Raw genomic sequence first — 22327 nt, forward strand, 5'->3', positions numbered from 1 at the left:
CGAGCCCCACATTGGGTGTGGAGATTACCAAAAAAATAAATCAACTTAAAGAAAAAAGAAATATGGACGCGTATTTTTTTTTAAGAATTTTTTGCGTTCTTGTTTCATTTGATTTTTTAAGGAGTAAATCCCTTCTTTTTTTGTCCTTTACTCCTCTCTTCTATAAAAGAAGTATACACCTTAGTGGCGAAAGATGGATGAGGATCTTGACTTCTCAACAAATTGGTACCTAACAAGGCTAGTTGAAAGTCAAGGATGTTAGCAGCATACGATTAAAGGCTGATGTCAATTCCAGAGTCTTCTCTTGGTAAAGGCTTCTACCATTGTTAGGATCTTTCCCATACTTGGACAAAACCAGGATTTGGTGGCTATTGTCAGTGCAGCTTGCATAGCCCTTCTTTGTGTGAACTTAATACAATTTATGTTCACTAGGTGGCTTTGTGTTTTGGTGTGTGTGTGTGTGTGTGTGTTTTAAGAGTGAGTGTGTGTTTATTGCTCTCACGGAGGTGGCTGCGTCTATGGTGAACGCTATCACTCACTAAAGCGTCTCTCTGCTGGTAGCTATTCATTTGACTTTTGATGATCTCAGTGTGGTTATCCAATTTGGAGCTTATCTCCACTGCAAATTCTTAATTCTCTGGAGTCCTTTTCTTGCCAATCAGTACATATTTAGGCTACCTCCCCTTGCACAAACTAATGTATGTTTAGATCATTGTAAGTGATTTTAGCGTTAGATATAATGAGGAAGAAAGAAAATTTACGCTTTTTCCCCAATCATATAAAAATTATCTTATTTTGTGCTGTGCTTAAGCAATTGCCCTTCTGCACCCCCTTCATTAATGTAGATTATCTAAAGTTGCCTAAATAAATGAAAACTCTGCCAGGTTTCAACAAAGCATTTTTGCCGTTGTTCCTTTCAGGAGTGGAAGACATCACAAGAGGAGCTCAAGAGCTGGATAACATCATCAAGCAAGGATACTTGGAGAAGAAAAGCAAAGGTACTGATCAGACCCACAGGTCTCAGAACAGTCCAGGAAGGGAAGGGAAATGAGGAAAAAGGGCTAATGTAGAAAGTGCTGTCTCTATGCCCAATTCTGCGCTCAGGAGCTGGGAGACCAAAAGGAAGGCAAGAGAGAAGTCTGGTGTAGTCCAGCGCCCCCCAAATCTTCAGCAGATTGTGAGTTTCGTCAGAATAGGAACTGGTTCTGCTTTGGTCACCTGGTACACAACAGGTGCTTAATAAATCCTTGTTGAATGAATTGCCGATGATACTCTTGTTCTCATCTCTCTGTGTGCTCCCATAGAGCAAAACCGTGGCCAAGAGTATCATTTTATATCCTATGTGAAGCAGCCCAGTTTCAAGTTTCAGAGGAACCCACCTCTTGACCCATCGCTCACTGGATGAGAATAGATACCGCCATCCTAGGCCCGGGGTCCCAAGTTTAGCACTCAAAAAGCAAATTGGCTTTAGTACAAAGAAAGCCTTTCCTGTGCCCATGGCCTGAGCATCAGTTTGGTTTGCTAAAAGGCACCGCATAAAGGGATCATAGAGAATTTGAAAAGCACTGGATGAGATTAGAACCTGAAAGATATCAAGGAAGATAAATAGCGAGACAGCTGTGAGAGGTCAGAACAGGCAAACCCCGTGTAGAATCTGGACCTTTAACGGAGCGAGCCCTCTGGACTCTGAGTCAATATGGGATAACCTGCGGGAGTGAACGGGAGGGTTTTACAGTCCATTAACCTAGGAAATAAAACAATAACACACTGGACTGTGTGTTGTTGGACTTTACGGACTCTTCAGTGGTTGTAGTTACCTGAATTTATGTCCCCTTACTGCTGTTCCGTTTAGATCATAGTTTCTTTGGATCGGAATGGCAGAAACGATGGTGTGTCATCAGCAGAGGCCTCTTCTACTACTATGCTAACGAGAAAAGTAAGTGTTCTTTATCCGCACAGCAGCAGCTCACTCCTGGATGCAAGCACTTCGTAAATTCTCAAGCACTTAGATCTCAAGATAGCAGTCCTTAACTAACACCCATAAAGGGACACGCTTGGGAGACTGAAAGAGGCTGTTAAGTAATACCTTGTCCGTCACCAAAAACTCAGATGCCAATTTAGAAATTATTTTCACTTTAAACACTAGGACGGTGTGGTCAGCATGTCGAAAGGTTGTCTTTTATTATGACTAATAACACAATATTATCAAGGTTGAACACTTTGGTATTTTTTTTAAAGAATCTCAAACTCTTTATGGATATTAATAATATAGTTAAAATACTGGGGGGAAAACTTGTGAGAAAGATTTAAACAGCTTGCCACTGGCCCAGAAACAGAACCCTTGGGTCCAGACTCTCGAAGATTATGCTTTCAACTTCATCCTGTGGAATGCTGGGAAGTAGTCCCGTGGACATCCCTAGAGCCGTGGAGTGTTGAGACCCAAATGGCTGCTGTGCCCAGGAGACACCCTCCAGCCAGATGGCAGCAGCAGTGAAGTGTTGACTCAGGCCAGAGGCAGCTTCTAAATGAGCCACCACTGAGTCAATCAAGCACACCACTCATACGCTCTCCCGAGAAGGCCTCCCATCCGTGCTGAGCACAGTCACTAAGTTCACGAGAAGAAACAGAGGATATAAGCATAAACCGGAGACAGCGACGACTAAACAAAGCCTAAAAATGATCACTGTCAGTGAACACAAACTTGCAAAGAGGGGATACCCTCCTGCAAAGCATCAGGTCTTGTGGGGACTTTCCTTGGGCTCTGCCACCTCGGCACAGAGGCCAGTGATTCAGAGCACACCCTTCCTTTTCCTTCCAGTCACTCCCCGTTCCTCTTCTCTTCCTTCTTTCCCAGGGCGAGGCATCTCCCAATGCCTAGATATCCAGTCTTGGGAATAATCAGATGTCTACCCAATTGCCTTTGGACTTGCCGTGCCTTTGGCATCAAGAACAGCACCTTTGCCAGGTGACCTGGCATCTTTAAGATTTGTGCTTGGGCTTCAAGGCCAGCGGCTCACGCTGCCTCTCTGCCTGCCACAGGTTATCGCTGGCTTCGTCTTGGGTTCGCCCTTTTATATTCCTCAGAGACTTTCCCACGTAGGGGTGAAGTGTGAAGCCCTACATGGCGATCTTAGCAGCATAGCTCAAAACCTGAGTAACACACCCCCAGCGTCCTTCCGACGCCCAGACCACCATCCGAGCCAGCAACCACAATCTGTTCCCTGGATCCTAGGCATATACGAGCCCGCCAGGGGCAATTTTCTTATTTTAAACTTTAAAACTAATATACCATGTATATCATTGTAAAACTCTTCTTCATGCCAGCTGCATTTAAATAAGTGGTTGGCATATCTGGATATAAAACCAGGTGTCACGTTCATTCATTCCGAATCCTCTATACTCAAGGTGAGAGAGCGGGAGAGGGAGAGACTTGGAGACTTTTATGGACCATTTTGCCGTCAGGCTGAAATAAAACCTGGTGACCAAAGAAACAACAAAACATTTTAGTGGCCAGTTAGAACAAGGAGAGATACTTTAACAAAAAAGATTCCCGTGTCAGAAAGCACTGTTGCATGGCTCCCTTCTCGCCAGTTACTTCTTATTGTGCCCAAGACATTTTCTTAGGACGTAGTGAGTGTTTGTGTGTATTTCCTTTAGCTCAACCAGGTAAGGATGGAGTCTTTTTCTTTTCTTTTCTTTTCCTAATATTGTCATCCCACTGCCACCTTATCACCATCAGCCTCAAAAAGCATGTCTTCAGCAATTCATTCCACATGATAACGGGACACAAATCATCACCCAGGCACTGTGGTTCCACTCCTCTGTATGTTCTGCCTGAACTACACCAGGAGGGCACAAAATCATTGGGAACCACCCCGTCTTTTCCCGTTCCTAGTATTTTATGTTTTAGAAAGAGAGTGACAGCCAGGGTGGTCTCTCCTTTCCCTCCCTTAGGGTCCTTTCCCTCCTTCCGCATCACCCAATGCCACTTCCCAATCTGACCTCTGGGAAGGGGGACAAAATACTGAGTTTTAATTCTTCTCCCTCTCGCATGAATTCCCTCCGGACCAGCAGGAGGTAGAGAGCGGTCTAGCCCAAATACCACACAGGGCATAGGAGGGGACCCCGGGAACTTATAATGCCCCCGAGCTGCTGTCCCTTCCCCTCAAATGTCAGCTCTGCTGGCCCTGATAGAAATAACGCTGCAGGGTTCTGTAATAGCCTTCAAGAGCCTCACGTTTACAGCCACACTCTCCCTGCTGTAATAATTCCTCCTTTCTGTTGTTATAGATCTCTTAACATTCTAATAAATTCTCCATCTCCGTTGTCCTCTTCTGGCAAAATAACCTTTCATGTTGCATTTCCCCAGCTTGGCAGTGATCTCTGCCTCACTGTCATAGTAGCCCCTTCCTGAGCCTCCTTAATGACCTTTCCTTGACTATCGTGGCTCCTCGGGGACAGAACAGCTGTTGCTGTGCTTTTAGCTTACATACCAGAGAGGACGCCTTCCCTTGGTCGCATCTTCTCTAGGGACACAGGGGGTTTTCCTGTCTTGCAGGCAAGCAGCCCAAAGGGACCTTTCTCATTAAGGACTACAGTGTCCGGATGGCCCCGCACCTGCGAAAAGATTCCAAGAAAGAATCCTGCTTTGAACTGACCTCCCAGGACAGGCGCAGCTATGAGGTAGGATGAGCCGAGGAGACGGTTGGTCCTCACTGCTTTGTAGCTTCGCTCCACGTTTGTGTGCGAGCTGGGGGTGCTATGCTGCGTTCCATCCTTTCTTCATTACCTGCTCACTTCTTACCAAGACCTTCTTTCTTGACATGTCTTCACCTGTGCCATGTGGCGCCCTCCCTCCTGCTCTGTGTTGTCACTCTCATCCTAGATACCGCCTTTGGTTGGCTTCCACCTCCTCACCCCTCCCCTTCCTGGTCTCACTCCATAGGTGAGAGTCTTGTCTGTTGCAGCACACAACCCAGTTCCTCATTCATCATCTCTAACTTCACCGCTTTAATTCCCATTCTCTTTACTCGTTCCCTGATTATCTTCACTTCCTTCCATGACATCCAGAAAAAGAAAAATCGGACTGTAGAGTGAAAAATAAGTTATTTTCCCATATTCATCTCGCTATCCAAAATAATCTTCCTGTGTGTAGACACACTGCGTATCTCTGGAAGGATTTCTGAGATGTTGGTGACAATGATTAGTGAGTAGTAACAGTGATAACTGGAGGGACTAGAGGACCTGCTCTGGGGTGGGAAAGGCTGATTCTTCACTGCGTTCATTTTTATATATTTGATATGATATAGTAGGTAATATAATAAGTAGTGGATTTAACTAAAGGAATAAAAAGCTCTGAATAAGGGAATGTCATGATTTTCACCAAAAATATATTTTTACATGTGTGTGTATGTGTACAAATATCGTTTCCTGGTTGTTAGTAATTTTTATCTTATCACGATTTTACTGAAACAATTTTTTTTAACCTTTATTTTTGAGACAGAGAGAGACAGAGCATGAACAGGGGAGGGTCAGAGAGAGGGAGACACAGAATCCGAAGCAGGCTCCAGGCTCCGAGCGGTCAGCACAGAGCCCGATGAGGGGCTCAAACTCACGGACCGCGAGATCATGACCTGAGCTGAAGTCGGCCGCTTAACCAACTGAGCCACCCAGGCACCCCACTAAAACCATTCTTTAGCTAACTTATGGAAAACGAGAAAAGCTATGCTAAGGTTAATATTAAGGTTAATATCACTCACTTGAGTAAGCCTTTGACTCTTCAGATGGCTCTCAGTACCCATCGTTTTATGTTTCTACAGTATCTTAACTCCCGTTTTGATAAAACAACCTAGGTCTTCAATATGCAATTTCAAAATTTTATTTATTTATTTAATGTTTATTTATTTTTGAGAGACAGAGAGAGACAGAGCACGAGTGGGGGAGAGGCAGAGAGAGAGGGAGACACAGAATCCCAAGCAGGCTCCAGGCTCTGAGCTGTCAGCACAGAGCCCGACGAGGGGCTCAAACTCACAGACCGCGAGATCATGACCTGAGCCAAAGTCTGACGCTTAACTGACTGAGCCACGCAGGCGCCCCCCACCCCCGCAAATTTTTTATCTTAACACTAAACTTTGCTAGAGAATCCTTTATAGATATGTACGTGATAGATGAATATACTTGGTATGTTTCTAAGTTATTTTTATTATTCAGTATTGATGGTGCCTCCTCCAGATAAAAATTTATATGACAAGTCTAAATCAATTTCCTTAGATATTTTTTATGGAAATGAGTTTTTAAGAAATCAAGAATGACAATGTCTATTAATAAGTATTAAGCAGGAATCTAGGTTTCTTACACAGCGCATATCTTTGTCTTACCCTAATGGCCAGATGATAAAAATGTTTTTCAGGAACAGTCACTTCAAGTTGATTCATTTAAAATAAAAAATTACTAAGGCTTGCTGCTTGACTGGCTGGTTTTGTGAATCAGAATGTAGAGTTTGTTTACTTCTTTTCTTTGGCCCATTGAACCCAAGTCATTACCATGGTCTGTGGATTCTTCCTCTACAATATCTTTTGGATCTTTGCCTTCTTACTTATTCCCACAGCCATCACAATGGCCATCCTCATCACCTCCCCCAGAGGACTAGTTAAATAGCCTTCTAGCTGGTCTTCTGTCTCCCATTCCTCCCTGTTCAAACCCCTCCTACCCACAACTATTGAAAGAATCTCCTGCTCCTTTTGCTAGAATTTACGGTGGTTTCCTATTGCCTGCATTTTAGGTTGAACTCCTAGTACTCAGAGCCCCTCTCATCAACTCATCCCTAACCCACAGCACTCCGGCATCACCTGTCGCTGTCCTCCAGTCAAGCTGATCTGCCTTCCTTCCCCCATACACAGTGGACTCATTCCTAATCCTCTGCACATGGTTCCCTCCAGCAGGCAGTTTCTGCCAACTCTTTTAAAATCCAACCAAAACAGGGGCACCTGAGTGGCTCGGTCGGTTGAGCGTCCGACTTCTGCTCAGGTCATGATCTCCCAATTCACGAGCTTGAGCCCCACATCAGGCTCTGTGCTGACAGCTCGGAGCCTGGAGCCTGCTTCGGATTCTGTGTCTCCCTCTCTCTCTCTGCCCCTCCCCCATCCATTCTCTGTCTCTCTCAAAAATAAATAAACATAAAAAAAAAACATTAAAATAAATAAATAAGTAAAATCCAACCAAAACAGTATTACTTCCACAAGCTTCTCTGGCTTACTCCAGGTGACAGTAAGTGCTCCTTTGCTCTCTCAGCATCTACCTGTTACCAGATGAACATTCTTTGTAGTGTTCCCATCGCAAGTGTGTATATTGTCTCCCTGACCGATGCATTGTTCTTTGCAGTCAGGAATTTTGGTTTGCTTTTTCTTTTCTTCCTGTAAACGTTTCTCAAAGTAATGTCTGATGAATGCATGGATAATCGAATGAATGCACATGAACATGAATGTCCGGACTCAAATAGTAGTCCACATTGGGTATACAGAATTGCTGAAGGGAAATATCACTCTGAGTAAGATTTTGGTCTTTTTTCTAAATAGTTAAGCAGAGACTCTTGAGCTTTCAACTTGACTCCGCAACTTAACTCACAAGGCTCTCCTTTTTGAACTTCCCTATGGGATTCATGGAAATTTTATGAATTCATGAAGGTCATAAATTAATTCACTAATTTTTCTTTAGTTTACAGCTGCTAATCCAGCTGAGGCCAGAGACTGGGTGGATCAAATAAGTTTCTTGTTAAAGGGTAAGTATCATTACTACAGAAACAATACTTAAGTGGATTTGCAGTTGAAGTTATATTGCATAAATATAATCCACAGCCTTCAATCTGTACTTCTTATCTGCTTGTTCTCCCTTCTACCAGCCTTATGTTATAACAACAAATAGTACCACGTATGAATCAGAAAGTAATGAATCAACGTGGAGTTGATTCAAGTTGATTCAAGTATGAATCAACGTGGAGATGACCTCTGTAATATCCGTACCCACTAGACAAGGAGATTTTGAAAACCAGCTTAGCTCAATTAGGTGTCTTCTAACCCCTTATATTCTGGAAAGGAAAGTTGTGATATCAAACATAAAGTTGCCTAGACGCAATTTAGGTCCCAAGTCTTCTCGTTTTAAACTTAGTAAGAAGTAGAAATCTATTCTCATCGAAGTGGCCTTCATGGCCATTGGACATTAGAAGCAAATTGTTCTTTCCCAAACCACAGTAAAACGTTCCTTGCTTTGGGATGGGAAGTCCTCCTGCCTGAAGATGTTAAATGACCACTCTTAGAGTGCCCTCTGCTGGCCGACCTGCAGGCACAGCGGTGCCAGTGGCCCTGGAAGTCTAGTCCGGAGTGGCCTGACAGGTAGAGGTAGCCGACTTGAGTCTGTCGCTTCGCATCAGATAACCCACGATACGCCATCATGGCAAGACCCTGCCGCTGCAGAAAGGCAGAAACACCAACTTTATACATGGGCCAAGACCTAAGGAGGAGCACATCAACCCAAAAACACCGAGCCTTTTCGTCTCTGTTTTTTATTCTGCTGTGAGATTTTATTGTGGAGAAAAAGAAGGAAGCACCAGAGCTTTAATTACAAGAATTGCCTATTTTACTCGGTTTATGCCTTTGCTATCACAAAAACAAACTATTGCATCTACCAAGAGCGTCACGTATAATAGACTGGAACTAGGCAAACATGAACATTGATGGCGAGACTACAGGGTACACTCTCATCTAGGTGCCTTGGATTTATGCGTGTAATATACCCCTAAGTGTGTAAGCCTCAATAAAACTCAAAGCAGCTTTATTGAGCTGTACCCTGTGGTACTTTCAGAATCCCACATTGAAGAAATTATTCATTCCATTTTATTTTAAAACAAACAAAATAATAACATATGGTTTAAGCCACAAATGTGTCTTTGATCCCTTCCTCAAATGAGGTGGCACCAGAATTCAGATGAAAATTGTTGCAAAATCTTTATTAAATGCCTAATCAAGCCAAACAGCTTTATAGTGTTTTGAAATGAACGTTAGATGTCTCTCCATCCTTTCCTTCCCCAGAGTACCCTGACGGCACTCGCCCATCCTGCAGAGGCCCCTCAGCAGGGTTTCAGAGAGCATTCTGTCCTAGACATCAGAGCACGAACCTTCCCAGTTCCCCATTAAAATAAAAAACCAATCTCCTTCTCCTGCCCTGTGCTCCCCAGTGCCGCAATGGCTCAACATCCTCTGTGCGGCGACCTACTTTGAGGTCAGCCAGACTGTGCGGTTGCAAAAGGGCATGGTAACCAACACAGCTCAGCCATTCTATTTGGTCTTGCATTACTGTTACATTTTTCTGTATCTCACTTTCTCCTCTTCTTCCACTTTTTCCTGTTTTTCCTCTTCATAAACAAACTTGTCTGACACTCCGCAGTGAGATCATGGAGGAGATGAGCTTCTGGCAGCCCAGCTACCCTGTGGAAGCTGCCATAGTCCCCACAGCTCTGTGCCCCCTGGAGAAGCACAGGCCATCACTCACCCTTCCAGTTTTCTACTTGGCAAACAGTGTGCAGCACACTGGCATTTCCTCTTCTGGCCTATTTTCTTCCCTTCGCCTCATGCGCTCAGTCGCACACTCCTACTTTTCAGAGCTGCTTCATCCTGATCAAGTTTTATTGCAAGGAAAGATTTATGTTGACGGTTTAAACCTGACACGGTGCTAGTCTGGCCTTTTCTGTAGATTTCCTGCCACCGAGGCCCACATTAGAAATAACAGCACTTAACCTGGTGTTTCATTTTCCTTTGACATATTTTATTCTCATCCCTCCTCCTCCTCCTCCTCCTCCTCCTCCCTCCCTCCCTCCCTCTTTCCTTCCCTGCCTTATTCTTTTCTTTTTCTCCCCGTCTTGATTCATTATCATCTCTGCCCTGGCAGATCTGAGCTCCTTAACCATTCCATATGAAGAGGAGGAGGAAAAGGAGGAAGAAGAAGAGATGTATGACGATATTGATGGCCTTGACTCCCCGAATTCCAGTTCCCAGTGCAGACCCGTCATCTTGCCTGGGAGTGTGGGGCTAAAAGAGCCCACAAAGGAGGAGGAAGAAGATATTTATGAAGTCTTACCAGGTGAGAAATTTTATCTTCTGGTTATCTTCCATTAGTTTTAGAAATTCTTGACCTGGTGGAAGAATATAAGTTTGAAACCTCCCGAGGAAGCCAAATCTCTGAAGAAAAGAGTACAAGGAAGCTTCAGTGGCACCTCCATGATCCCCAGTCCAGAGGCTCTCCCTAGCTCTGGGAGCAGGATGAAGTGATCAGGGAGTGTCTTTCACCATTGCCATGTGAAGTAGCTTATCACACACGGCAGCGAGGTTAAAGAGTCAAGAAAGCTCACGTTGGCCTCCGTTGGCTTGCTCTGGATCTTGAGCTGGGTCATCAAAACTCTCTAGTCTCAACTTCTTGTCTGTGTAAATGTGAGAGTAAGGTAAAGTCGTCTCAAAATGATGAAGGGGATATCAGAAGCCTGAAGGGACATAGATCAGTGCTGACAAACCTTCTGCGTAACCTGAGAAGACCCTGACGGAGCACAACACAGGAGGACCTAGTTCAGACATACCACAAGTCAGATCGCATCTCTTACACATAAACCTGTTTCCTCTGCCCACCATTACAGCAAGCCCAGGTACAGATTTCTTTTCTTCCAAAGGCGTGATAGCTGGCATCTCAAAAAACGTATAGTCATCACTGCTTCCGCCTAGCCACTTCTTGTGGGAACGGCAGCAGCTGTTGAACAGCGCAGAGCACAGTGGGGGTCAGACTGTGGAAAACCGAAGCCTGAGCCTTTTAATTGTGAGGTAGTTAGACCACAGGAACGCTGAATCTTCAAGTCCATTCAGAAAGATCACTCCTGTGGAAATTTGCCAGGAGTTCAGTGCTCTGCTGAGAAATTCAAGTTAAGCCTAAATTTATAGCAAGTGAAACCTCGATCCCAGACGAACTTAGGAACTAAGGTGAATCTAACACTCGGGCCCCTGAAGACAGGGCTGGTTGCTAAAAAGCACGGTCAGTAAGCAACTGGCATTTCAAGGCTTCCTGAGAAGAGGGTCCAATCCTGTCGGCACTGCATTCGCCTTTTCCCTGGGGGGCGGGGGTTGGGGGTGGGGAGCCACGTCATTGCTTCCTGAGTCAAGGAGCAAGGCTGTGGCTGCGAGGCTCCTTCCTGCTGGGGACCTCACCCACCTCCCCACCCACCAGGGAGGGCCTGCTTCTCCTCCTCACACTTCCAGCCTCTGCCAGCCCCGACTTCCCCTGCCTTTTTGTTGTGTTTTATTATGCAAATGATATCTTGGTTGAGGTCGAGCCATTTCTTGTGTCTGAAGTTAAAAAAAAAAAAAATGATAATTTCCTCAGCAAGTCATTGTCGTTAATGAAGTTTTACAAAAACAGATACAACCAAAGGAAAATAAAATTTCACAGGTGATAAATTTTTCCAATTTCCCTGGCAGAATTCGATAGGATTGTTAAATTAAGAGTGAAGGTGTCTGTTAGAAAGCAACGAGCAGTGATGGGTAATTTTATAGAGTGGAAAATTGAATCAAATTGCTACATTAAAACACAGCTCCTCTGAGAATCTTCCCTTTCACAGGCTGCTCCATTGCAACAGCAGGGTGCAGAAATGGATCTAATTCACAACACTCCCTAAAAGGAGATGTACTCCCCAAGTTGGCCAGAATCTTCTTAGGGAGCTCATAGCCTACCCACTCCCGTCCAGGCTGGGGGAAATAGCTGGGTGACACTCCGCTTTGGGTCACAGCTGTGGAAGAGTGCTCTGGGAAAACCTCACTGAACCACTCAGCCTTGTGGGAAGCAAACAAGGGCCTTTTCATGTACTACGTTTAGTTCTCAAAGAGGCCAGAGAGGAGGGGGCTGATGCTCAGAGCAAAGGAGAGGAAAGAGAAGGAGCCTCAGGAAACGAGATGAGTTTGAGACCATCACCTTACTCCAGACGATGGATCGATGAGTGTGTGATTGGCTTCTTAAAGACCATTCTTCCCCTGCCTCCTTAACTCCGACCTGTGGCCATCACGGCACTGCCGAGGGTCCCAAGGCATTCCTCCAAAATTCACGGCAGGTCAGATGTTGGGGTGGGCTCCAAGAGCATGGCAACTGGTCTGCTTTCTCCAGGAAAGCCATAGCCTCTGCTCACCACAACCGTCCCTTGAACGTGAGGAAGCCACACTGCAGAGAGCCAGAGCAACTTACTTGCTTTTGTAAGTTTCCAAAGGACGGTGCTGTACCCAGCCAACAGGTTCTCTCCTGAAAGCCTCTATCCATCACAGTCTTTAGAGACAGCACTGGAGGTGGGCTGTATTGGCATTGAATGGTGATATGAATATTTGAGCCCCAAGTCTCCATCACCCAGCCTCCCATCCACACACTCAGCTTGTCGCCTCTGAAGTTTCTGTTCCTTATACAAGTGCCACACTACCAGTCCTGGAGGAAGTGAAAGGGAAAGTGAGGGGGCCTGGCGTTACCTACCCACTGCTCCATCTCACGAGATCTACCAAGCAGCGGCAGGTGAGAGACAGCAAGATACTGCAGGTAAAAGTGCTGACTCTAAGTCAGAATGCACCTGCTCAGCCACCTGCTAGCTATGTAAGACCTTGAGCAAGTTATTAGCCCTCTCTGTGTGTGATTTTCCCACCTGTACAATGGGGATAACAATAGTACCTATCACAGAGAAAGGCTGTGAGAAGCCTGGAACTGTAGTGCCTAAAGCACTTAGAACCGAGCCCTGGCATACTGTGAGCACTCAGTAAAGGCTGGCTACTAGTAATTTGGTGGTGTGTAAATAAGAAGTGTTACCTCCTTGAAAAATTGAGGAATGGCTAGTTCCCCACCCCCGCCAACCAAACCTGAGACAGTCCAGTTGGACATTTTCAGCTATACGTACGAAGCAGGTGAAATTGAAAATCCTGAGCAGATGGCGTGTGGACTGCACCTTCTGCTCAGGCCCGTTTTTACTGCAAGGACAGGTGCTGGGTGGAGGGACGGCCAGCGGGAACGTTGGGCTGTGCTAACACTGCATACCCATCCGAAGTCAAATGACTTGGGCTCCTAACATTCGTCTCATTATAACAGGTAAATGTGCTTTGTGGAAGATACTTAGCATTGGTGGTTCTGCCCCTCCTTCCCCTTTGGGCTGGGGCCTACAGAAGCCTCCTTGTCTCTATGGGAAGACCATGGAAGTGAGGTCTCCCTCCCAGAATATAATTTCAGTGAGCTTCCTAGTAGAGAGAAAAGTGCTTATCACACATACCAAGTCAATACAAAAATGTTTTTTCCTAATCAGAATAATGTATGGGTCATCAAATTAAATGTGCGACATCACATTGATCATGGGATAATTAGCATTTGCTACGTGGCTGGCACCGCCCTTCCCATGAGGGAAAACCAGAGCACTCGAGGTTTTCGGCCAAGACCACAAAAATGTTAGTCCTGGGTAATATGGTTTCAAGGTTGGTATCCAGTGGGATTTCTGAACATCCGTGTTGAGCATATGGGGGCCCTTGATTTTTAAGATCTCATTTGCAGTAGATTAAACTGTAGGGACCCGCCACAAAGAAATGCTCTTAAAGCGATGTGTGGGAGACAGGAGGCTTTTCTGAGCCGTCTCTCACCCCTCCCTGCAATTATTTTACAGGCTAGCACAGGCCCAGTTTTGTGATTCAATATTCCATAAAAGGACAACTTTTATCAGGTTTCACTTTGTCTGGGGCCTCAAAGCTGGGATCCAGCAAGACGCCAGAGACCACTGTACAGCTTTAGCTGGGGCCTTACAGCAGCTGCAGTGACAACAGAATCTGGCTCTGTTCTCCAGAGAGCTTTCAGGAGAGCAAACGGGATGAGAGACACAGAGTTCTCCCTAGGAATTTCTGTGTGCATTCCGATGCTGCCCACACTGCCCGGGAGGGTTATTACAGAACCAGAAACCAGATTGCTTTATAATAAAGCATATAACTGGTGTTTTTTTTTAATTTAAGTCAAATGAAAACAAGCATTCTGTGAAATTCTTTTTCCCCCTGTACTGTTGTCCAGACCCACAGGAAGAGGGAATGGTGATAGTGGGTCTAAGGAAAGAAAAAAGAAAAGAAAAGAAAAGAAAAGAAAAGAAAAGAAAGGAAAAGAAAAGAAACAGACACCAAAAACACAAAGTTTAGGGGTGTCTGGGTGGCTCAGTTGGTTGAGCATCTGGCTCTTGATTTTGGCTCAGGTCATGATCTCATAGTTTGTGGGATTGAGCCCTGCATCAGGCTCTGCACTTTCAGTGCAGAGCCTGCCTGGAATTCTCTCTCTCTCTCTATTTCTCTCCCTCTCTCTCTCTCTCTGTCTCCCTCTCTCTCCCCCTCCCTCTCTGTCTCTGCCTCTCCCCTGCTTACACACTCTTTTTCTCAAAATAAATTAATAAACATTTAAAAAAAGAAAACCAGGGTACCTGGGTGGCTCAGTATGTTAAGCATTCAACTTCAGCTCAGGTCATGATCTCACGGTTCATGAGTTCAAGCCCCACATTGGGCCCTGTGCTGACAGCTCAGAGCCTGGAGCCTGCTTCAGATTCTGTGACTCCCTCTCTCTCTGTCCCTCCCCCCCCCCATCAAAAAAATAAATAAATAAAAATTAAAACAATTGTTTTAATAAATAAATAAACCACAAAGTTTATGAAGAAGAGATTTTTCAATTTCAAAGAAAAGCAACACTCCATCAAAGCATCAATGCCATCATCAGGCCTAATCTTCCTGGCCGGGTTCTCTCTCACTCCTATGTACACTGGGCCCTAGCCACAAGGGCTCTTTGACCAGCACCAAAACCAGAACATGACCATGATCATGACCATGACCAGCACCAGAATCATGCTGACTTTTTGGTTTGGTTTTGTTTTTCACCTGGAATATCCTCCCTGAGTTCACCCTATGAAGCCCCCCTACGCATTCTGCTTAAAACATGTCTCCTTAGTGACACCCCCCCCCCCCAGATACTCAACAGGAATTGAGCGCCGCCTTAGCCTTTACCACGGTGATTTATATTCAGGTCTTTCTCCTCCAATTAGTAGGTGCTCAATTATTATTGGTGGAATTAAATTCAGCGCATTCCACTTGCTGCTGTTAGCGCAAATTGGATTTAATATCTTGTACATCAAGACCCATACCACAGAGATAGGATGCAAATATTTTCAAGTAACAGTTTAGATTACCAACTATACAACAGAGGATTAAGTGTGTTATTAGCATCTTGCTCATTTTTTCCGCATTGTCTGAAGAGGTGCTATAACACCCACAGATTTATAGCATATCTGTGCATGCCATGGAGTGGTTTCTATTTCCACTTTCCTGCACGTTCTCTTTATACCCTGAGTCTATCTGCATTTCTCTTGCGTCTGTCACCAGAGCACCTTGACATCTGGTTACACATTGATACACTTGGCATTTTTTAAGCTTCTGTCACCTTGCTTTGTTTGGGGGAAGTGGTTTCCCTCTTTCTGATCCAGTCATTTTTTTAATGTTATTCTCAGTTAAGCCGGTGTCACAGCAGCGCTTCAGAAAGGAGCCAGGTGTCATGGGAAGCCAGCCCCTCTCTGCACCTCCACGGTGGAGTCAGTGTCCTGTTCTTTTCAGCCTCTCATTAGTGTCCCTGACACTGTGCCAAGACTGTTGATTGAAATCAACTCTCTGGATACTGATGCTCATTTGTGATGCCCCATGGTTCTCTTACATGTTCACACAACTAACAGAATCTTCCTCAACTGTTTTCCCAGTTGAAATGAGATATTTGGGAATCAAGTAGAGCATTTAACGTAATAAGTGGACAGTAATCTTCGGAGGTTAATTGTTTAAAACCTATGTAAGGTTGGGGTCCCATATGCCCTGTTAGGAGCAAGGACCATTATAATCTATTACTGTTTAAAGTTGAGCTAGCACATAAATTTTAATTCTCTCTTAAATGAAGATGTATTCCAGTAGATGTAATACTAGAATGCCTACTAATATTCTCATAAAGAAGTTCAACAAGCTCTTTAGCCTAAAGAAAATTTTTTTTCAAAATAATCTCTTTAAAATGATAGGTTCATTTTACAGATGGAAAAAAAAATGAGAAATCTAGCTGTTTAACCCACCCTCTTTCGTGAGCAAAGAGACATTTCTTTCTGTTGCCATGAAATCAGTTTTCTCAGCGTTGGCGTTTGAGGGATGCCAGTTTGATTTGGTTGAAGGACCAGAGGTAAAGTGTATGCCTCTCTGTTTGTATTGTGCTGTCCCCCGCCCCCGCCCCCCTGCAGCTGGGAAGGTGCTGAGAGGTTCTGCCTTTCACAACCAGCTATAGAGAGACCATTTGCCTCCACTATGTTGATGATACCTCTATACTCACACTTTCAAAGGCACAGCACCCAGCCTCTCACATCGGTAGCTAGCCTTCTTGACTTGAGCCCACTCTCAGCCACCCGGGAAGGTCAACGTTAGATAGAACAGATGTGGGGATTAGAGCTTCCCCATCCCCATCCATCACTGAAGAGCTTAGTAATGGTGGCGAATGATATACAAGATCTATGGCCAGCGTTCTGCTTTCTTTCTAGGTGACTCCACAGGCGCAATGGAAATCAGAGTATCTGGTCTGGAATTGAACTGTGTAGAACAGATTTTTATTTTTCCCATTTTTGTATCATGACTAGATTAAGTGCTGTTGCCTGAAAGGGTAAAGGAATCAAGTTTAGTTTTCATTTTTATCATTGCAAATACATTTACATTCTCCTATTTTACAAATGCAAAGAGCAGGCAAGCCACTTTCAATAATTTATTTTAAAATCAATGCTAATGAGGTTATGTCTCGTCAGTGGCCGAGTTTTACAATAAAGTCTGATTTATTTAGAAAAGATCTTTGGTGTAGCTTCCCATCTAATGGTGGTGGGAAGGAGGTGGAGTCACAGGCACGGTGACCCTCCAACTTCGGATCCAATTTGTAATTCACAGCGGAGATCTGACCCAATTTACATTGATTAGAATTGGGAGGAAGAGACATCTGTGCACAGACAGCAGAGGTAGAATAAACCCTCCCCGCAAAAGTGCCTAAGCACAGCAAATTATTGGTCTTTGTGATTGAGTTGTTTGGTTATCAGCAGAAGAGATGCTCCCTGTCCAAATCATTGGGTATCTCAAGAACGGACGCCGCACCAACTCTTCTTCTAGCGTTTTCAATCCTGTGAAATTGGTCCCATGTCAAAAAGGAAAAGCATCACAGCAGAAGAAGGAAGGAAGTGGGCAAGTGATAGGAAGACAATGTGCAAAGAATGATGTTTAACGTGATTTATTTCAGCATGGTCTATTTCCGATATTTGATTTCACTCCTCCATTATCTCACATCTTTATCCCTCCTGGGGAGATGGGGGAGGGACAGGGAGCACTACAGGTGGGAAGTAGGAAATTCTCTGCTGTGAAGCCATATGTGAAGGTAAGAAGAGCTGAGTTCTTTCCCCACGGATCTTTCCCCACGGAATCTTTTAAGGCAAATATAGGTTACGTGTATGGTATTTTTTTAAATTTTTTTAATGTTTTTATTTATTTTTGAGACAGAGAGAGACAGAGCATGAGCAGGGGAGGAGCAGAGAGAGAGGGAGACACAGAATCCGAAGCAGGCTCCAGGCTCTGAGCTGTCAGCACAGAGCCCGACGCGGGGCTCGAACTCACAGACTGTGAGATCATGACCTGAGCCGAAGTCGGACGCTTAACCGACTGAGCCACACAGGCGACCCTGGTACTTTTTTTAATCTTGGTGACATGTGACTCATTTCTCCAGAATACCAATCCCTTAATTTTTATTTTTGCATGGAAACCATATCATCCATCTTGTATGCGAAATCAGTTACTTCTTTAATGTTCTATAGTGCTCTCATATACTTTTGTGCTGTTTCTTCTTACTCATGAGCTTAGAATTTACTTCCCCCACTCTGACATACCAGAATTCAAATTGCTCTGTAAAACTTATTTTTAAAACAAAAGGGGGGCGCCTGGATGGCTCAGTCGGTTGAGCGTCCGACTTCAGCTCAGGTCACGATCTCACGGTCCGTGAGTTCGAGCCCCGCGTCGGGCTCTGGGCTGATGGCTCAGAGCCTGGAGCCTGCTTCCGATTCTGTGTCTCCCTCTCTCTGTGACCCTCCCCTGTTCATGCTCTGTCTCTCTCTGTCTCAAAAATAAATAAACGTTAAAATAAATAAATAAATAAATAATAAATAAAACAAAAGGAATTGTCCCCAAGCCATCTCCTCCAAAGTTTCATTTAGTGGCATAACTGTGGGGAAACCAGTCAGATAAGTGCCCCAACTCCCAGGGAGAGAAAGTATATGTGGACAAAAAAACCAAAGTCTTCAGCCCTCAAAATGTTGCTTATTATGCCCCATTCATTGTGTGCGTGTGTGTGTGTGTCCATGTGTGTATGTGTGTGTGGTGGGGGGGGGGGGGTGGAGAGAGAGAGAGAGTGTGTGTGTGTGTGTGTGAGGGAGTTGAGGTGATGAAAAGAAGAAGAGCAACTGTATTTTTGCTCATTTTACTCCACGTATAAAATGGCTTAATATGATTCTGATGCTCATGCCTTCTTTCTAAAGGCCCAATTCCCATGTTATCAGGTAGTATGAGATGAAACAGGTTAATGAGGGCAAGAAACAAGCCAATCATGTGGTGACATTGACCATATAAACACTTGATCAGAATTAGACAATAGCACTGACTTAGAACCCATTGTGTACCTGCAACAATTAATTAAAAGACCATTCCAACTGCCCTCAGGAGCTTACACTCTAATGAACAAGGCAGGCTAAATAACAACAGTAAAAAGATAACTACAAGCCCCAAGTACTAGGAACATAAAATTACTTACATGACCAGGTTCTGCTACAGCTGAACAAAACTTGATACATTAAGGACTAATTAATCATGGAGGGTTTAAACACATGCTTAGCTACACACACACACACACACACACACACACACACACACACTGTAAGTCTGGATGCTTACACTTACAAAGAGACAAGACATTTAGAAGAGAATTCTAGAAGGAGAGGAGAAAGAGCTTGAGGGAAAGGATTAAGATTTCAATGACAGAGATATTTAGTGCCTGAATAATCCAGTGGATTGGAAACGCCACAGGACGGGGACCCCGCCAGGCTTACCCACTGCAGCAATCTCCAGTTCCTACCGTAGCACTTTGCATATAGTGAGCACTTAAAAATGTTTATGAATAAATAAATGAGGAGGGAAGGAGAAGGGCCAATTTTAAGATGGGAGATAACTATTAAAAAAAAAGAGGGGCGCCTGGGTGGCTCAGTCAATTAGGCGTCCGACTTCGGCTCAGGTCATGATCTCACAGTCTGTGAGTTCGAGCCCCGCGTCGGGCTCTGTGCTGACAGCTCAGAGCCTGGAGCCTGCTTCGGATTCTGTGTCTCCCTCTCTCTCTGCCCTTCCCTGATTTGTGTTCTGTCTCTCTCTGTCTCTCAAAAATAAATAAAAATGTGGAAAAAAAACCAATTTAATAAAAGACCAATTAGTGGCTTGAAAAGAGCACTTTGAGCTCTGAAAAAGAAGACCCCCGTTGGCATAAATAGTATAAGACTTGACCACTAATTGCTAATGCTGCTGGTGTTTATCCCCTCAGATGAAGAGCACGATCTGGAAGAGGATGAGAATGGGACTCCACATAAAGGAGGTATGAGAGCTTCGCAGATATATAGGCACTGGGTAGGATGCTTGGGCTTCACTAATTAAGAGGGTGCTGGTGTGTCGGCCTCAGAAGCCCCAAATAAGATGACTGGATAGGGAAATATCTCAACCTTAAAAGCAGCCACCCATTCACCTTAATTAATGTTCCCAGAACAGCTAAGATTTATCCAACAGAGGGTAGGAAACCAAAGCAGATATTTATTTTTTCCTATCAGTATTTCCTAAATCAGTACAGTGAAAATAGAATTGCCTCATCTCTAAGAGATCAGAGGATTGGGAATGGAAAGAATGGAAATGTCTCCTCTCTGAGAGGCCCGGAGATTGCGAGTTCAGAGGGGAATGGAAATGTGTCAGATCTGGAAAGTGAACATGGGGTGAAGGATAGAATTGCTTGGTGATGCTGACTTCTGATGGCCTGCTTTGATTCCAGGCACATTTGGAAATGAATATGTAACAGGTTTGTTGAATACAAAATCACATCTTATTCATCCCAGACTGTTAACCATGCTTTAGGCTGTTAGTGAGCCCATCTTTTCTTAAGGTCAGATGCCCCTCTAAAGCCTCCTTAAGTGGACCAAGGACCTATTCCGTCCTTGTCAGTAAAGGAATGTGAATCACAAAGGCCACCTCAAGGACATTCATCCCATCAGCAGAGCCTAAATTGTGGCTGATTTGGATACTAGCTGATTTTTTTTTTCTTAGAGATTCTATGAAAGTCTTAAGCCTAGGAGTTCTTTCCATCTTTCCCTCCCTGGTCCCTCTCCATTTCCCTGGCCCTTCCTTTTCCCATTCTCCTCTCTCTTCCTTTCTTGTGCCTTTTGTTCTCTTCATTACCCACTCAGCAAGCCTCCTTTCTCCTAAGGTTCATGTTCTATGGGAAGTGAATACGTAACAGGCTTAGTGAAGGACCTAACTTCATTTAAGTGCCCAACTTCTCCCAGGGAGAGAAAAGACAGTGAAGAGACGGCATCAGAAGTCATGTGCCAAAGCAGGAGAGAAAGAAAGAACTGGGGCAAGGGTGGTACGGGATTAGTGTGGCTCTGTAAGCGCTTCATAATAATTAACACGTATAATGAAGTCCGTTCTGAAACCCATTTTCTACTGTTTCCTACTTGCTGTGCAGAATTCCAACAGAAAATCTGTTTTCTGACCAATCTATGTTCCATGCCTTTTCTCAATCAACTCCCATCATCAGTGCAGGAAAAACAGCTAATGTGGACAGGCCGGGGTGGAAAACTGTAAGCTTCCTGTGCCCAACTTTATATTAAACTCCATTCAGGAAGCAGCAGTCTCTAGCAAAAGTCTAAAATTCAGTTTCAGGGGGCACCTGGGTGGCTCAGTAGGTTGTGTGTCCAACTCTTGATTTCAGCTCAGGTCATGATCTCACGGTTCCTGAGATTGAGCCCTGCATCAGGCTCTGTGCTGATAGCATGGAGCCTACTTGAGATTCTCTCTCTCTCCCTCTCTCTTTGCCCTCCCCTGCTCACACACACTCTCTCTCTCTCTCTCTCTTTCAAAAATAAATAAACATTTGAAATTCAGTTTCAGACTCCTCCCTCATCCCATTTCCTCTTTCCACCTTTCTTTCTGAGGCTCTGTCTTGGGTGGGGGGATGGTGAGAGAAGGTTTATTTCTTAGCTGTTCCAATGGCTCTAATTCAAGTAGGTTTAAAAAAGAAAAAAAAAAAAAAAAAACCTTTTGTTCCTCATGCTTCCTGCCTCCAAAATAGGTGTTGTTAAAGTGTAGTGAGCTCTAAATATGCTTCCATGGTTTATGTTTATACTTCCCACCAGTTATAATGATTGGTGACTTAGTGATTAAAAAACAGAGGAGGACTTTTTGCTCTCTCTGCAGAATCTGAGGCAGGAATTTTTATTATTTGTGTTTACTTATTTATTTATTGAATGTATACAGTGCCTTTTCTCCAAAGGAGCTATAGAAATGGCGACAAATACGGAGCATCCAAATGGCATCTCTTAGCTTTATAACAATAAAACGTAGGGGTCCAAGGGAAGGGTGGGCAGCCCCCTGAAGGCATATTCTAGGGAATATGAAGGGAATTCTAGGACAGTGTGCACTCTTATGTAATAGACAAGCTACACAGGTTTGCTTCACTTAGTTTTTCTCAGGTGTCACATGTCTTTGGGGGGTGGGGGGGAGTGGGATGACTTTTCTCCTAAAAGATACCATGACTAGCAGGATGACCTTTAAAATCTACATACTTTTCTCCAGAACTCTTCCAGAGATCCTATTCCCAGAAACGCTGTGCTTTCCCATAATGGAATTGCTAACATTTTTAAAGCCCAACTAGATCTTATCAGAAGAGGAGGAAAAAAGGAATTCAGTTTATCCTCATTGGGTGTTAATGACCCTGTAAGATGTAATTTCTTTTATTTTATTCTGTTACCTAGAAAATCTATCACAGCCTTGTCGTATTGATTGTTCAATCTATAAAGAGCTCAGTTTACAGCATGACTGTTAGTAACAGGGTTATTTTAATGAGTGACTCTTCAGCACCTCAGATTCTCACTAAATTGCAACCCATCAGCCTAACAGTCTAA

The 22327-nt window shown here is 44.2% G+C and overlaps 1 protein-coding gene across 1 annotated transcript in view; it reads left to right on the forward strand.

Annotated features, from left to right (window-relative positions):
- Nucleotides 1–22327, forward strand: part of SKAP1 (src kinase associated phosphoprotein 1) — a 276418-nt gene that overhangs the window by 225974 nt on the left and 28117 nt on the right. Inside the window, exons 5-10 of the mRNA XM_042965683.1 lie at nucleotides 921–998; nucleotides 1853–1936; nucleotides 4559–4683; nucleotides 7714–7777; nucleotides 9940–10131; nucleotides 19702–19752. Coding sequence (XP_042821617.1) covers nucleotides 921–998; nucleotides 1853–1936; nucleotides 4559–4683; nucleotides 7714–7777; nucleotides 9940–10131; nucleotides 19702–19752 — 594 coding nt within the window. The remainder of the gene's footprint in view (nucleotides 1–920; nucleotides 999–1852; nucleotides 1937–4558; nucleotides 4684–7713; nucleotides 7778–9939; nucleotides 10132–19701; nucleotides 19753–22327) is intronic.

The sequence above is a fragment of the Panthera tigris genome, chromosome E1 (genome assembly GCF_018350195.1).
Source record: "Panthera tigris isolate Pti1 chromosome E1, P.tigris_Pti1_mat1.1, whole genome shotgun sequence".
In the NCBI taxonomy this organism is placed as follows: Eukaryota; Metazoa; Chordata; class Mammalia; order Carnivora; family Felidae; genus Panthera; species Panthera tigris.